Genomic DNA, 16,015 nt, shown 5'->3' with positions numbered 1-16,015 from the left:
GTGTGTGTTGCGTGCAAGCGTGCATATTACTGGGAGCGATTGACACTGGGAGCAGGGAGGGAGAGACGAAAGACAGCAACCAACCAAGCCGACTTGTGCTATAGTAGACTAATAGCTGTCATACAGCTAGGGTATTTATCAACAGATATGATTACGTAGTACCAGTCTTGACTGCATCAAACCCGGGAGAAGCTCGTTTAGCTAGCTAAAGTTAGCTAGCCAGGCAAAATTGAGGGAACAGTACATGCGCTTTCTCATCCAACAGTTAAAAATAACTCCATTCAGAAAATTAAGTAGCAGCCTTAACTGTTGGCTCTTGTCTTGGTCGTTGTATTCTATATCTCTTTTAACTTTTAATTTCGTAATTTTAATTATATCTTCCATTGATTAGATACACTATATACGCAACAGAATGAGACACCCCTTTAAATTAGCGGATTCGGCTATTTCAGCCATAGACAAACACTGTACAATGGCCTTACTGAAGAGCTCAGTGACTTCCAACGTGACACCATCATAGGAAGCCACCTTTCCAACAAGTCAGCTTGTCAAATGTATGCCCTGTTAGAGCTGCCCCAGTCTACTCTAAGTGTTGTTACTGTGAAGTGGAAAGGTCTAGGAGCAACAATGGCTCAGCCGCAAAGTTGTAGGCCACACAAGCTTACAGAACATGGCCACCGAGTGCTGAAGCGCGTAGCGAGTAAAAAGTGTTGCCCTCGATTGCAACACTCACTAATGAGTTCCAAACTGCATCTGGAAGCAACGTCATTAAAATAATTGTTCTTCAGGAGCTTCATGAAATGGGTTTCCATGGACTAGCATCAATTATGTTGTAGACGATTCTGTGCTTCCAGCTTTGAGGCAAACAGTTGGGGGAGGCCCTTTCCTGTTTCCGCATGACAATGCACAAAGCGAAGTCCATACAGAAATGGTTTGTCAAGAAGAACTGGTCTGCACAGAGCCCTGACCTCAACCCCATCGAATACCTTTGGGATGAATTGGAACGCAGACTGCGAGCCAGGCCGAATCACCCAACATCCGTGCCCAACTTCACTAATGCTCTTGTGGCTGAATGGAAGCATGTCCCCGCAGCAATGTTCCAACATCTAGTGGAAAACCTTCCCAGAAGAGTGGAGGCGGTTATAGCTGCAAAGGAGGGACCAACTCCATATTAATGCCCATGATTTTGGAATGAGATGTTCGAGGAGCAGGTGTTCACATACACTACATGACCAAAAGTATCTCCTAACTTTTGCCACACACAAGGCTTTATGACTGTAGCCTATTGCCACTTTGATGACTTATGATTGGCCAACAACAAGCTACAAGCGTCACACTCCACTTGTGAAAAGCAAGAGCAGCAGCATAAATTATAAAATGTCTCTCGCTCTCTCTCTACTGCAGCAGTCACGTTTGGGATCTGTGCGGGCCCTTCTGGACTAGTCAGTTAAAATGACACATACCCGAGACCCGCAACAATCATATCAGATCCCACCCGTTACATTATTTACAGTTCTGTGTGATGAACGACTCGTGTCCCGGATTAGGTCTTGGGTACAGGTGGTTTCGTGAAGACCTCTAGTGTGCATAAATCTGAGACTCTGACACAGCTAATCAGTTTGTTTGCATCAACAGAGTGACCAGGGGAGTGCAACTAGTTTTTCTTCACACACAATAAATGAATGCAACACATTCAGCAGAAAATAGCTTCATTTTCATCAGATGAAAAGAGAAGTGCCACACTATTTAGTCAGCAGCCACACATAAGTACATTAGCTTACAGGGAAAAAAACAAGGTATTTCTTTGCAAAAACTATTCATGGCCATCGATTCCTCATGTTTATCATAGAAGAATGTAGCCAGCTACATTTCCTAAAGTTTTGCATGAAGTTCATCTTGCATTTTAACTACCCGGAGAAAAGTACGCATTAACGTGACCCCTGCTGTACCCATCACGATTCACTTCGTTTGTCACCCGACACATGTCAAGACACATCAACACTTCACATTAGTTTGTTCTCGCACGCACACCCACACAAACACTCTCAGAGGGTGAGGTAAACAGTGAACACTTTCCCCTTTTTCGCTCTCGTCTCCACAGTTTAATTATCACATAGCTATGCTCCTGCGTAAACAACTTAGGCCTACCCTCATTAACAGTGAATAAATCACAGTAATATATCACTTCCAAACAGCTTCCCTAATAAGAGGCAACAAACACTTTAGAGGAAATAAATAAATAAAACATATTGAAATTAAACTTCTCACATGTAGTCAGAGGAGTTGTCTTGGCTAAAGTACACTCAGATCTGGTACCAGGCTAAGACGAATGTTAAGAAGAGTAGAGAAACCATCCTACTATGTGTGTGTGAGAGAGTAGAGAGAGAGAGTGTGAATGAGTGAGACACAGAGACTGAGTAGTGAGTGAGTGAGAGAGAGAGAGTTGTCTGAGTTCCTCCTGGTCCCCTGGAATTTAATTAGTTAGTTATTGTTTATCTGTTCTAGAGCCAGTAGGAGAGAGGAACAGCTGCTATAGCTGGGGAAGGAAGACCGAGAGAGTAAGATTATTAGTGTTTGCTTCAGTACTACGGAACCACTCTTTCTGCTCCCTCTCTTTCTGCAATAGAGAACATTATATTACTCCGTTACAAACCCAGGGAGGAGGGAAGCACCTGCTTTTTTTTTGGTTGAGGGTGAATTCAGTCAAGCCTGTGGTTGAAATTGTTTGCCCCAAAAAGTACTTTACCAGATCAAAATCAAAGTCAGTGGTAATTAACTCATGAATTCTGTTTGCGAGTATTCAGACTATAATATGGTAAAGAAGATGCAAGTTTTAACAGGACTGTTTGTTTAGTAGAGAGTTTTGTAGCGAATGAGATACATTCTGCTGAGCTCCACACTTCTCCCTGACTTCTGCTCTCCTCCATCTATCCAATAATTACATCTGGGCAGTGACCCTCTCTTTCTCTTTCCGCATTCTCTCTCCCGCTCTCGTGCACGCTCTTTGTCCCTCATCTCTCTCCTCTTTCTCTCTCTTTCTTTACTCCTCTCTTTCCCCCCCTCTCCCTCCCTCTTAGCTACATTTTCCGCGTGTATGTCCTGTCTGCATGGGTTCTCTGCGGAGCTTTTTCTATTACTTTACCAGACCTCCAGTACTCTGACAGTACTCTATAGAAATCATTTTCCATGGCATACAAACAGCGTGTCTTTTTGCATCTGTGACAGCTCTGACGTAGTCCTTGTCATGTTTCAGTGTCAGGCAAAGTTGATTACATAAGGAGATTGATAAGACACACCACAAAACTGTGCATCCTATATTCTTGAGTATGTGTGTGAGTGTGGGTGTGTTTGTACTCTATATCCCAGGATGACAGTGTCTGTATGCCAGGCTTCCAGTTCTTTCTCTCTGTGCTCTTAGTGATGGCATTTGTCACAACATCAGGAACGCGTCATTCAGTGCATCCTTCAATCACACACAGGGCTACAGCACTGACGACTATGATTTAAACCATCGACCAGGGACTCCAGTGTCCAAGATCAAAGTCAAATCCAGCTATAAAGAAGAACTCCTTCATACTCTCACTTACAAATCTCTTCAAAGCACAATAAACACATTATTTTTTGATGCCAATGAATTAATGCATATTTGAGTTGCTTTTATGGTCAACAATATAGCAATATGCATAGAGCTGCTAAGACGGTAGAGGAAAGCCAAGCTCTATGGGCCTGTGTGAATCAATAGTTTATGTGTAGGTGGATTGAGAGGTCTAGAGGAGGTGAGAGGAGCTCAGAGAGGCAGAGAGATCAAAGGTGGGGTGACTGCAGGTTGAATCCTCACAGCAGAGACTTGATGTCAGAACAACATAAAGCTCTGCCATGGACCTGTAATCACAGGCATACTTAACTACTTGGTGACAGGGGGGCAGTATTGAGTAGCTTTGACGAATAAGGTGCCCAGAGTAAACTGCCTGCTACTCAGTCCCAGATGCTAATATATGCATATTATTAGTGGTATTGGATTGAGAACACTCTGAAACCTAAAACCTTAAACCTTTTGAATGATGTCTTTGAGTATAGCAGAACTCATATGGCAGGCGAAAACCTGAGAAAAATCCAACCAGGAAGTGGGAAATCTGAGGTTTGTAGATTTTCAACTCTTTGCAATTCCAATATACAGTGTAAATGGGGTCATATTGTACTTCCTAAGGCATCCACTAGATGTCTCCAGTCTTTAGAACTTTGTTTGAGGCTTCAACTGTAAAGTGGGGGTCGAATGAGAGGGGATTGAGCCATGTGTCTGGCAGAGTGCCACAGGCTCGTGAGGCACGGTCATGAGAGAGTTAGCTCTTGTTCCATTGCTTTTCTACAGACAATGGAATTCTCCGGTTGGAACATTATTGAAGATTTATGATAAAAACATCCTAAAGATTGATTCTATACTGAGTTTGACAAGTTTCTATGACCTGTAATATAACTTTTTGAACTTTTCGTCCGACGTTCGGCTTGACCTGAACGCGAGATTGGATTTGTTTATCAAACAGAAACTATTTGGACACAAATGATGAACTTTATCAAACAAATCAAACATTTATTGTGGAGCTGGGATTCCTGGGAGGGCATTCTGATGAAGATCATCAAAGGTAAGTGAATATTTATAATGCTATTTCTGACTAATGTTGACTACACAATATGGCGGATATCTTTTTGGCTGCTTTGCTGTCTGAACGCTGTACTCAGATTATTGCATTGTTAGCTTTTATTATTATTATTTTTTTATCTGACACAGCGGTTGCATTAAGGAGAAGTATATCTCTAATTCCATGTATAATACTTGTATTTTCATCAACATTTATGATGAGTATTTCTGTAAATTGATGTGGCTCTCTGCACAATCACCGCATGTTTTAGAACTACTGGACGTAACGCGCCAACGTAAAATGAGATTTATTTTCTATAAATATGCACTTTAGCGAACAAAACATACATGTATTGTGTAACATGAAGTCCTATGAGTGTCATCTGATGAAGATCATCAAAGGTTTGTGATTCATTTATCTCTATTTGTGCTTTTTGTGACTCCTCTCTTTGGCTGGAAAAAATGGCTGTGTTTTTCTGTGACTTGGTGGTGACCTAACATAATTGTTTGTGGTGCTTTCGCTGTAAATCCTTTTTGAAATCAGACACTGTGGCTGGATTAACGAGAATTTTATCTTTAAAATGGTGTAAAATACTTGTATGCTTGAGGAATTTTAATTGTAAGATTTTTGTTGTTTTGAATTTGGCGCCCTGCACGTTACCGTCCCACATATCCCAGATTAAGAGAGAGTGTGAAAGACACACGCAGGGAAGCACACACAGCCACACAAACACACACACAATCATGCATATACACACAGAATAATACCATCTAACATCTTCAAACAAAGGAAACATACAAGGTTTTTCTTCATAGACACACTAGTCAACTGTTTTCCATTAATTCTATTCATACTTCTGCCTCAACAATCGAACCATGGGAGTCTTACATGTACATGATTCAGAGTGCAGAAACCATGCTGTTTCTCTCCTTCATTTGCATAAATAAATTCACCTTTAGCAATTTCCATGCTGATGAACCCTGAATGTATTCTGTATTCACACAGAACAGAGAGATGAGGAAAAATGTGCAAACCTTACAGAGAGACACATAAAAAACAACAACATTGAAATTAATTTTTAGGGAGAACATACGTTTCGCTGTTGCCTTGTTACGTGCCAAAAACAAGATGCTCTTCTTACATCATTGGGCTCATTCGGAGCAGTATCGACAACATCATCAACCTCATCCTGAGCCTCTTCCTCTCAAAGAAGAAACCTGCCATCACCCTAGAGGACCCCAACATCAAATATGCATTAAAGCTGATAGATAAAGAGATCATCAGTCATGACACAAGGAAATTCCGTTTTGCCCTGCGGGAGAATGATCATGTCCTTGGGCTACCCATTGGGCAACACATATACCTGTCTGCCAAGCCAGATGGAGTCCTGGTGGTCAGACCGTACACACCTGTGTCTAGTGACGACGACGTAGGCTTTGTAGACCTGGTAGTCAAGATTTACTACAAGAATGTTAATCCAAAATTTCCTGAAGGTGGGAAGATGAGTCAGTACTTGGAGAGCCTCCGGATTGGCGACACAATTGATTTCAGAGGGCCCAGCGGCCTGCTGGTCTACCAAGGAAACGGGGCTTTTGCCATCAAGGCAGAAAAAAAGGCGGAGCCTGTGATCAAAACCTCCAAGAAAGTGGGCATGATCGCAGGAGGGACTGGAATCACTCCCATGCTGCAGATCATCACAGCTATAATGAAGGATCCCCAAGACCAGACTGTGTGTCAGCTGCTCTTCGCCAACCAGACTGAGAAAGACATCTTGCTTCGACCGGAGTTGGAGGAGATCGCAGCTAATCACCCAACCCGGTTCAAGCTATGGTTCACCCAGGACAGAGCTCCTGAGGAGTGGGAGTACAGCCAAGGCTTCATCAGTGAAGACAAGGTGAGGGACCACCTTCCACCCCCTGGAGACGACACTCTCATCCTCCTGTGCGGACCGCCTCCCATGATCCAGTTTGCCTGTAACCCCAACCTGGACAAAGTGGGCCATGCCAGCAGCCGGAGGTTCACCTTTTAGAAGCCACCCCGGGGAGGGGTTCCCCAGGGCTCAATGGTCAGCCACACCCAACATTTATAAAAACCTGCTTGATCATCTATTGAAATCATTTTGTACATCCTACAGCAGAATTAGTGTGGACCATTTTCTGTAATTTGTTGTGCCTCAATTTCTAAAACAGAATCCTGAAATGAGTGGTGTCCAAAGCATTTTCTGTTGATCATCAGGTTTATCATTCTGAATTATATCACTAGTAGTTGGGGGCGTAGAAGTTCCTCCTGTCAAACTAATTGTGACAACCAGATACTTGTGTACTGAACAAAATATAAATGCAACAACTTCAAACATTTTACTGAGTTACAGTTCATAGGAGGTAATCAGTTAATTTAAATTAGGCCCTAATCTATGGATTTCACATGACTGGGCACGGGTGCAAACACGGGTGGGCCTGGGAGTCAATCAGAATGAGTTTCCCCCCCACGAAAGGGCTTTGTTAAAGACATACTCATGGCCTTTTATTGTCCCCAGCACAAGGTGCACCAATGTAATGATCATGCTCTTTAATCAGCTTCTTGATATGCCACACCTGTTAGGTGTATGGATTATCTTAGAAAGGAGAAATGCTCACTAACAGGGATGTACCGGTAAACAAATTTGTACAGAAAATGAAAATCAGCTTTTTGTGCGACTGGAACATTTCTGGGATCTTTCAATTCAGCTCATGAAACCAACACATTGTTTATATTTTTTGTTCAGTATAGTTGTAACTTGACTCGAGTGCCTTCGCAATTGCCATCCTTTGGTAAAGTAATTCTTGTTTTTGTATGCACAGCTGAAGACATGAACATAATACTGCTTACTTCGCTTCCACTGCAAATTATTCCAAAGTGTTATGTATAACTTTGCACATTGATGTACCTATTCCATATTGTTGCAGAAAGACTCATTGTGTGACTACTAAAATATAGGATATCTTGAAGCTGTTACGGAAGTATTTCCATGTGCTTAAATGTAATTTGCTTACTTGTCCTTACATCACTTGAATTACGGTTTCTTTATGCAACATGTTTGTTATATACAGTGAGACCAATAACATACATAGTTCTGGGAAAAAAGAAAAAAAAAAGAAATTCATTTTAGGGTGTAGATCAGCTTTAATATTTCAGATAGATTGTAGCTTCCGGTGAACATTGGCGTGCCGGTAGAAATCACACGCTTTAGTGTCACGATAAGAAAACGGGGCTATCGTTTAATACTGTGTCGTTAGTTAGAGCGAAGCCCTTGATTGTTGCTAAAAGCACCCAGTGACGGATCTGCCATTTGTCTCCTGAGCAGAGGGGATTAAATGAATTGCATAATGAGGGGAGCAGGGGCAGCCAGGGGTGGAGAGGTGAAGAGTTCCGCAGATTGGGGCGGCAGGGTAGCCTAGTGGTTAGAGCGTTGGACTCGTAACCGAAAGGTTGTGAGTTCAAACCCCCGAGCTGACAAGGTACAAATCTGTCGTTCTGCCCCTGAACAGGCAGTTAACCCACTGTCCCTAGGCCATCATTGAAAATAAGAATTTGTTCTTAACTGACTTGCCTAGTAAAATAAACAAAAAATAAACATAAACCTCAATACCTGTCTGCATTTCACTTTTGGAAAACGGTGTCTAACTCACTGACTAATGTCACCTGTAACATCAACTCAAGTAGAAAAATGAAAAGTGACTATAAAAGATATCTTTAGCTGTGGTAGGCTAAACGCATTAAAAAAATGACCTCCCCTTTTGGCTTAAACTAGGTTTTTGGTCCCGTCACACTCTCCTGGATTGAAGGTGACCGTTTTCTGCTCCTCATTTATCTAGAGCACACCCTGTGCACTACCACCTCAGCGCATTCATTTGAACTGTGAATGCACTCATCTCCATGCCTGGTTCTGTTTAAGGGCCTGAGAGCTAGGATGGTAGTGTGGGCTGCGGCGGAGCAGGGGAACATGGGGGATTACAGGACGAGATAGGGGGCTGTCATCGATCACGTGGAGGGACAAACTCAACACACATCTATATGCACACACACACACACCACCTTATCTCTGCTTCAAAGAGATATAGATAACTTCAATTAGTACATAGCTTCCATACTGTACTGCACATACAGGAGCCCATCTTTCTACTCTTCACAAACTCCTTGTAGCATATAACATCTTAATACCCATCTAATCAACACATCAATCAACTTATGAACCCTGTTCTTAAAAAAAAGCACAAAACAAAATGTGCAATCTCGACCACCACGACACCCTGGTCAGGCAGCTAATGACAGACAGCAGTGACCCTAAGGCGGCTACTGTGCGGTGAGTGAACACAATGGCATGACTGACTGATTTCTAAAGCTATAGTGAGTGAACACATTGGCATCGACTCCTTTCTATAGCTCCACACGGCCCAGGCCATCAATCCATCCACGGGAGTGTATTTCTAAAGAGCAGAGAGAGAAGAGAGGAGACGAGCTGCCGCGTCCCTGCATCAGTCGGTCAAACGTAAACAAAGCCCAGAGAGAGGCAGAGAGAAGGGGAAAGGAAATGGAACAGAGGGAGATCGATGCTGTGGGGGGGGCTTTGTGTGTGATCTGATTCCCATTTCTGTAATAGCCTCACACCAGCCTCTGTCTTTTAGAGAAACACAGCCCCACACAAAGGAGGTTGAGGATAGAGAGGAGAAGAGATGTGTATTACTCCTGCTGTGTTGTGTGGAGAGGAGATTAGGCCCTGAGAGAGAAGAGAGGAATGCCATGTGGAGGACGAAGAGGAGATTTGAGGGACGCACAGTTCCACACACGGTTAGGGTGCACGCAACCCCGGTCTTAGTCAGAAGTGGTAAAATGTACTCTTCATATTCCATTTTAACCCTGTAACGTACCAAGGCATGAATGTCTGAATGGCATGTGATGTTCTTTTCGTACCCTTACAAGAGTAGCATGGCTGACACCAGCTCTTAAAGACACAGCTCGTTGTGTAGTCACATGGGTCACGCGGCAGCCAGGCTGTTACAAAAGCAGACGTCTTTCATACCAGCTATCGCCATATCATCCTGGCAAATCAACTATTATACAACTGTCTGTCCTTGAATATACCATGCTTGAATAACCTCTAACACATTATGGAATCGCCTACATACTCATCTGCATCAGTAAAGTATACGCTCCCTGTACTAGTTCAGTTACACGGTCTGAGCTAAAGTGAACATTCTTTGAAACATTCTGTGGAAGTCTGCAATAAATAATATAGTATAAAGTTAGATATTCAATGAGGGGGGAGTACAGCAAGTACCCCTCCACCCCTCATCCCTTCATTCTTCCACTTCTCCTCCCCCGTAATAATGTAGGCCTGTAATAATTGAGCTAGAGGAAGCAGGAAACTGCTACAGGGGGACAGGACCCATTGGCTCCCACTGCCTCTCTGCTCAGAGATGTACAGATGAGATGGTACGGTAAGCAGAGACCTGGTTATACTAGAATAGGGGTAGGAAACCCTGTTCCTGGAGTGCTGCAGGTACTGTATGATTTTGTTCCATCTAGGCACCACACCTGACCAACTGAGCTAATTGATCAGTTCAGTGATTGCCTAAATTCAACACACCTGGTCTTCCAGGTCGGTTAAATCAAAAAACATTTCGTGCCTGCGGCACTGCAGGACTAGGGTCGCCTACCCCTGTACTAAAATAACCAGGGTGGTTGTTTTGACCCGAGACGGGTCGTGCACCAAAATGTGTTAGTGATTTGTCAGGGGCCTATTGGAGGTTGAACGTTCACTCCTCTGCTAAATTCAGCAGGGATTGGTCAGAGAGCCTAGACTATGCTCTCTGATATATAGGCTACTGTACTCTATGGACCTAGTGCTACACAGAGGCAGAGAAAAGGGAGAGTTCTTGAGGCTTCATGCCAAACCGTTTTCCTCTCTCGAACCCCTGCCGATTTGAGAGGCAAGTGTGGGTGGTTGAGGGTCCAGGGAGGGCTGTGCCCTCCCGCTCTCTCTATTCCCCTGTTCTCTCTCTATTCCTTTCTGTTCTGTTTCCTCCTCTCTCTGGTCTCTCTTTCCCCACGGTGTGTTTGTGTTTTTCTTTCTACTCGCTCGCTCTACTCTCTCTCTCCTTTGCTCTCTGTTTGAGGGAGATAAAGGCAGGTGAGCTGGCAGTGTTTGGGCTGAAGGGCAGGCAGGGAGAGACTGAAGGACGGACCTGAGCCGCTGATACATAGCAGACGAGTCACAGGGTAGGACGGGACGAAGCGTTTATGCAATCAGACACTGGGGTGAGATCAGCACCACTTCACCACCTCTCCCCTCCGTCACAGGTGGTCAAATTGGACTGGATCAGCCAAGGTACAAGGAATTACAAGACTCTGCTGTAAGTCCGTATAACACAACAACACAGATCAGTTTCTGTATTATCATCATCATCAGGTGGGGATCAGTTTCTCATGTCATCACATATTTGCTATGCATGTAATTTAATCTATCAGCATCACTGCAAAGGACAATGCAAGGTGAGATCAATTCACCATTACACTGTCAACTCGTAAGGCACCTTGAAAAGCCCTACAAAATGCAGCATCATTAGTATCGAATATAATTACAGGGGCCAAATTAGAAAATACCTCTTCATACAGTGTAGTCTGGGCAGATATTGTGGTTGCTGTTCCAGCATGATGTGGCTATTCAGCTATATGACCACAATGTGTCTTTGCTGATGGCATCACGAGTGAGGGACAGTTTAGGTCTTTCTCTCACACCACCTCCACGCCCTCCTTACACTCCCATCTTTCTCTGTCGCGTCCAGACGCTCCGCTGTGCTTACAGGCATTATGTCAGGGAAGGCTGGCAGGCTGGTCAGATTCTGTGATGTCCCTGTGGTGCGAAGATAGCTCCTTCCTTTCTGTCACCTGACAGAGCAGAGCCATATGGCTGAGGAGCCAGAGGTGTGCTTCAGGAACATGTCTGAACATCAGGGCCACAGCCCATCAAGTAGCACCAATCTGGGCAGGCCATCTTTCAGTGGTACACCTCCAGCCCTGGCTAGCACACACCTTATAACATCAGAGACTGTGGTAGGGGAAAAGTACACCGTGGTAATAGGATCAAATACAACATGGTTTGTGTACCACATAGAGCAAGAGACTAAGGCTGATATGGGTCTCTGAAGGAAGGGAATGTAGCAAGGGCACTGATCTATCTCTTCACCACAGCTGTTGCATCTGATGCTTTCTTCCCATCTTCCCTTTTTCTCTCTCTTCTTCACTGGCTCCATGTCCTCCTCTTCCTTTCTCTTCCCATTTTTCTCTATGTTTCTTTCTTGTGCCCTGCTGTTCCCTGCACTCTGAACAATTTCCTCTTTTCAAGATGTAAATTCCAGTGTGGAATGGTGGTCAGGTGGTTATTTTTAAGTCACTCTGGGCTTTGTAGGACTGTTGTTACACTGTGCCATTATCCCAAAATGACCCCCTTGGAGCCATGTCCTGTGTCAGGTTTACACAGCTAGCAGAGAGCTGGCAGAATGGTGCTGCATAACACCTCCCCCCTGGAACAGCCCTAATGGATCTAGTTACGCAGAGGTGGAAATCAATCCACACCAACTCATATATGTACAAGGACATACTCACACACATAAACATACATGGGCAAACACACAAACTGATATGCACACGCACGTGTATTTGATTATTTGTTATTTCCTGTGTATTTAAGTCTTTGTGGCCTGAATCAACTGGAATATTGGAAGTATTCAAAAGTATTTTCAAATACTTTCCTATAAATAGCCTACTACTTTAAAGTATTTTCACAAACATATTTTGAAATACATTATTTAAAATACCAAACAGACCTGGTCAAGTGCATGTACTTCCTAGATGTAGAAATAAATGTGGAAATGTAAAAATAGGTGTACTTCCTAAATTAAGAAAGCTAAGTCAAGCTACTTTCTCAGTTATATCACAGACTCTGCTGGTGATCCATCTACATTTTGGAAAATAGTTAATGCATTGAAGCGTGGCAATTCATCTCCGTCCCTGCATAAGCAAGTTGTGTCAGACACTGGCATCATTACTGAGAAAAATAAGACAAGTGATGCTTTCACCATTTTATCTCTCCAGGCTTTTTATTTTAAGAAATGCTGGTTAAATCGACCCTGGGCAGTCAGTCGACTACTATTCCCTCTCCCAGCCACCACTTGGCTCGTTGGAAGATCAGTCAACTTCTAGTGAATATGTTTTCATTTTCAACAACCAGGGCTTGACATTAACTTTTTTAGCCACTTGTCCTTTGAACAAGTAGGACAGATTTTTTTTACTTGTCTGAAAGCTGAAGTCACAAAATAAAAAGGTCTGTAACACCATCAGTCAAAAGTGTGACTGAAAATGTGTAAAGTATATAGTAGTGATATGAAAAAAAATTCTGCGCTTGCCCATAGACCACGTGTCAAACTCGTTCCACGGAAGGCCGAGTGTCTGCAGGTTTTCGCTCCTCCCTTGTGCTTGATTGATGAATTAAGGTCACTGATTAGTAAGGAATTCCCCACCTGGTGGTCTAGGTCTCAATTGAAAGGGGAAAAAAAACTATAACCAGCAGACAATAGGCCCTCCATGGAATGTTTGACACCCCTGCCATAGACGATGTTATCTCCCCCTAGCAGCCATCCAAAATAACGTACAAACTCATTTATTCGATTTTTTTTAAAGAAAGAAAGACTGCTACGCATTTGCTGGCATGCTATTGGAAGGACGAGAAGAATCATGACATTGACAAAATACATTTAGCTGAGCCAAATCTTTTCGAATAGCTTATTTCACTCTGGTGGAGCTGTGACACAAAAGAGATGTGTAGTAGCCTAGGCCTATCTGGCTAGATTTGTCTGCCAAAGTGTGCAGATGGAGCGAGTGACACAGTCAACGAGCCTCTCTAGCAGTGCGTCTTGTGCTGGGATGTCATCACGGGCTGCAGAGCAACTCTGCTATCCTCAGAACTGGAAAATTATAAACTGATTAGCATTTTTTCCTCATCCTCTTCTCTTATTAAACCGAGGCTACTATATGCATTGTAAGTAGGTTGCACATTGCTAGAATAATATGGAAATAGGCATAGGTCAACTACTCATTTCATTTCATAAGCATTCATCAGCTGGAGCCTACATTTTTGACTCCTCATTGGATTGAGAATAGCATAGACTCCGACTTCCATAATTCATCTCATTTAAAAGCGGCAACTTTAGGACATTAAACACTCAAATATTTTGGAAAATACTCTTCATAACTTTAATTTGTCTTAATGCTTTTATGATATTTTATTTGGTTTATAAAGCTTTTGGTTGTTTGGTTCACAATGGCAAGGAAGGATTTTTCTGGGGCCTCGTATGCATAAAGTCTGTCTTATAATGCTTTGCTCAACAAGAAGGTGTTGTTCACATTTCTCATTAGATGTGTATATATTGCTATCCTTTCTTCTCTCCCTCTCGTTATTACCATAAGCCTTGGGGTTATTCAAAAACAATAAAACTTTCTGAGAATGTCCAGAACTCTATTACATTCATTTATTGCACCGTGATCATGAAAAAGCATGGCAGGAGAAATCTGGGATGAATTACATTGAAGAGTGGCTTAATAGGCCAGGTCATACTCATATCAAAACTACATTTTCTGACCGGATATTTTGTGGTGCTTTGGTGAGGCTCTTAGCTCGGTCTACATTGTTCTCGTTTTGTATAAATATAACTTATTTATAGAAATTTGTTATAGCAAATTGGAATATAGGCAATTTACTCAGAATGTAAACCATGCACTGCGGCGCTGCTTGATCCAATTCTGATCGGAGTAATAGTTTGATAGTGATTTTCTACTGAAATCTATATTCTGGTAATCCAACAATTTTTGTAAAAAAAATGTTTACTTACCCCATACATGCCTTAATGTAGAGCCCTGAAAACATTATATTAATTCATTGACAACTTAGATCCTTCCTTCCTACGAGATGTATTCTAAGTGCTCACCAGTCTGGTTTCATGCCTGTTTATAGCACCATCCCTAATGCAACCTTGGTGTTAAACAATGTGGTAAAGGGTATGGATAAGAGAATACTGTTGACCACTCTTTATTGATTCAAAGATTGTCCCCAGTCGTTTGACATGTTTCTGTGGACATAATGGATATGATTTGGAATATAATATTCGTCTGCGTTGTCGTGAACGCTCTTTCCTGTGGATTTCTGAACATAACGCAACAAACAAACGTTGGTATTTTGGGTATAAAAATAATCTTTATGGAACAAAAGGAACATTTGTTGTGTAACTGGGAGCCTCGTGAGTGAAAACATCCAAAGATCATCAAAGGTAAACTTTTTTTTTATTGCTTTTCTGAATTTCGTGACCTAGCTACTTAATGCTTAGTGTACATAATGTTATGTTATGCTATCGATAAACAAACGCTTGGATTGCTTTCGCTGTAAAGCATAATTTCAAAATCAGAGACGACAGGTGGATTAACAAAAGGCTAAGCTGTGTTTTGCAATATTGCACTTGTGATTTCATGAATATGAATATTTTTTAGTAATATTATTTGACTGTGGCGCTATGCTATTCAGCGGTTGCCGATGACAATTATCCCGGTACCGGGATGGGTAGCGTCAAGAAGCAGTGCGGCTTGGTTGGGTTGTGTTTTGGAGGACGCATGGCTCTCAACCTTCGCCTCTCCCGGGAGTTGTAGCGATGAGACAAGACAGTAACTACCAGCAATTGGATACCACAAAATTGGGGAGAAATTGGGGGCTCTGCCCCCTCCCTCCTTGGGGAGAAATTGGGGAGAAGACATGACAGAATGTGTTTTTTCTGATGGTGTTAAGTCAGCTTTTATTGATATTACGAAAGGTGTCACACATTAGGTCCTGTACTTTTTACTGTCCATATAAACAATGCTGTTCCTTCTACAAAAAAAACTAACAGACGCCTGTATGCATAATTATCATAATGCACTGCTTATTATGGGCAATGGGTCCGGTACACATCACTGCATTCTGTATGAGAAAGTAGGCTGGCCCTCTCTAAAGTATAGTAATTCGATACCTTGCACTCTTTTTGGTTATAAAGCCTTTCTACATAAACTTACGTACCTTACATGGTTCACTTAGACGTACAAGATACTCTTTAAAGTATTTTGTTTTTATTGTGTGTTACTTCTTACATTATTAGCCCAGAAAATGTTTTGTGTTATTACATACAGCCAGGAAGAACTATTGGATATCAGAGCACGGTAACTCACCAGCACTTTGACCAGGAATACGACTTTCCCGAATCGAATCGTTTGTTCGTACCCCCCAGGGAAATTGAAGAGAATTCTCTTTGGTTATAGTC

The 16,015-nt window shown here is 42.5% G+C and overlaps 2 protein-coding genes across 2 annotated transcripts in view; one reads left to right on the top strand and one right to left on the bottom strand.

Moving 5' to 3' along the window:
* LOC135516059 (TBC1 domain family member 22B-like) overlaps positions 1 to 16,015 on the bottom strand; it is a 186,590-nt gene that overhangs the window by 49,897 nt on the left and 120,678 nt on the right. The window lies entirely within an intron of this gene.
* On the top strand, positions 4,999 to 6,856 carry LOC135516549 (NADH-cytochrome b5 reductase 3-like). Its single transcript, XM_064940902.1, has 2 exons — positions 4,999 to 5,038; positions 5,720 to 6,856. Exons 1-2 carry the CDS (start codon positions 4,999 to 5,001, stop codon positions 6,664 to 6,666), a joined length of 987 nt encoding a protein of 328 aa, XP_064796974.1. The 3' UTR covers positions 6,667 to 6,856.

Source organism: Oncorhynchus masou, chromosome 27 (genome assembly GCF_036934945.1).
Source record: "Oncorhynchus masou masou isolate Uvic2021 chromosome 27, UVic_Omas_1.1, whole genome shotgun sequence".
Taxonomy (NCBI): Eukaryota; Metazoa; Chordata; class Actinopteri; order Salmoniformes; family Salmonidae; genus Oncorhynchus; species Oncorhynchus masou.
The sequence above is the reverse complement of the archived record's forward strand: the minus strand, read 5'-3'. Positions and strand labels throughout refer to the sequence as shown.

Coding starts and splice junctions, on each gene's coding strand:
- LOC135516549 (XM_064940902.1), top strand. CDS start 4,999: ATGAAGTCCTATGAGTGTCATCTGATGAAGATCATCAAAG. Junction 5,039..5,719: donor TCTGATGAAGATCATCAAAG/GTTTGTGATTCA, acceptor ATTAATTTTTAG/GGAGAACATACGTTTCGCTG.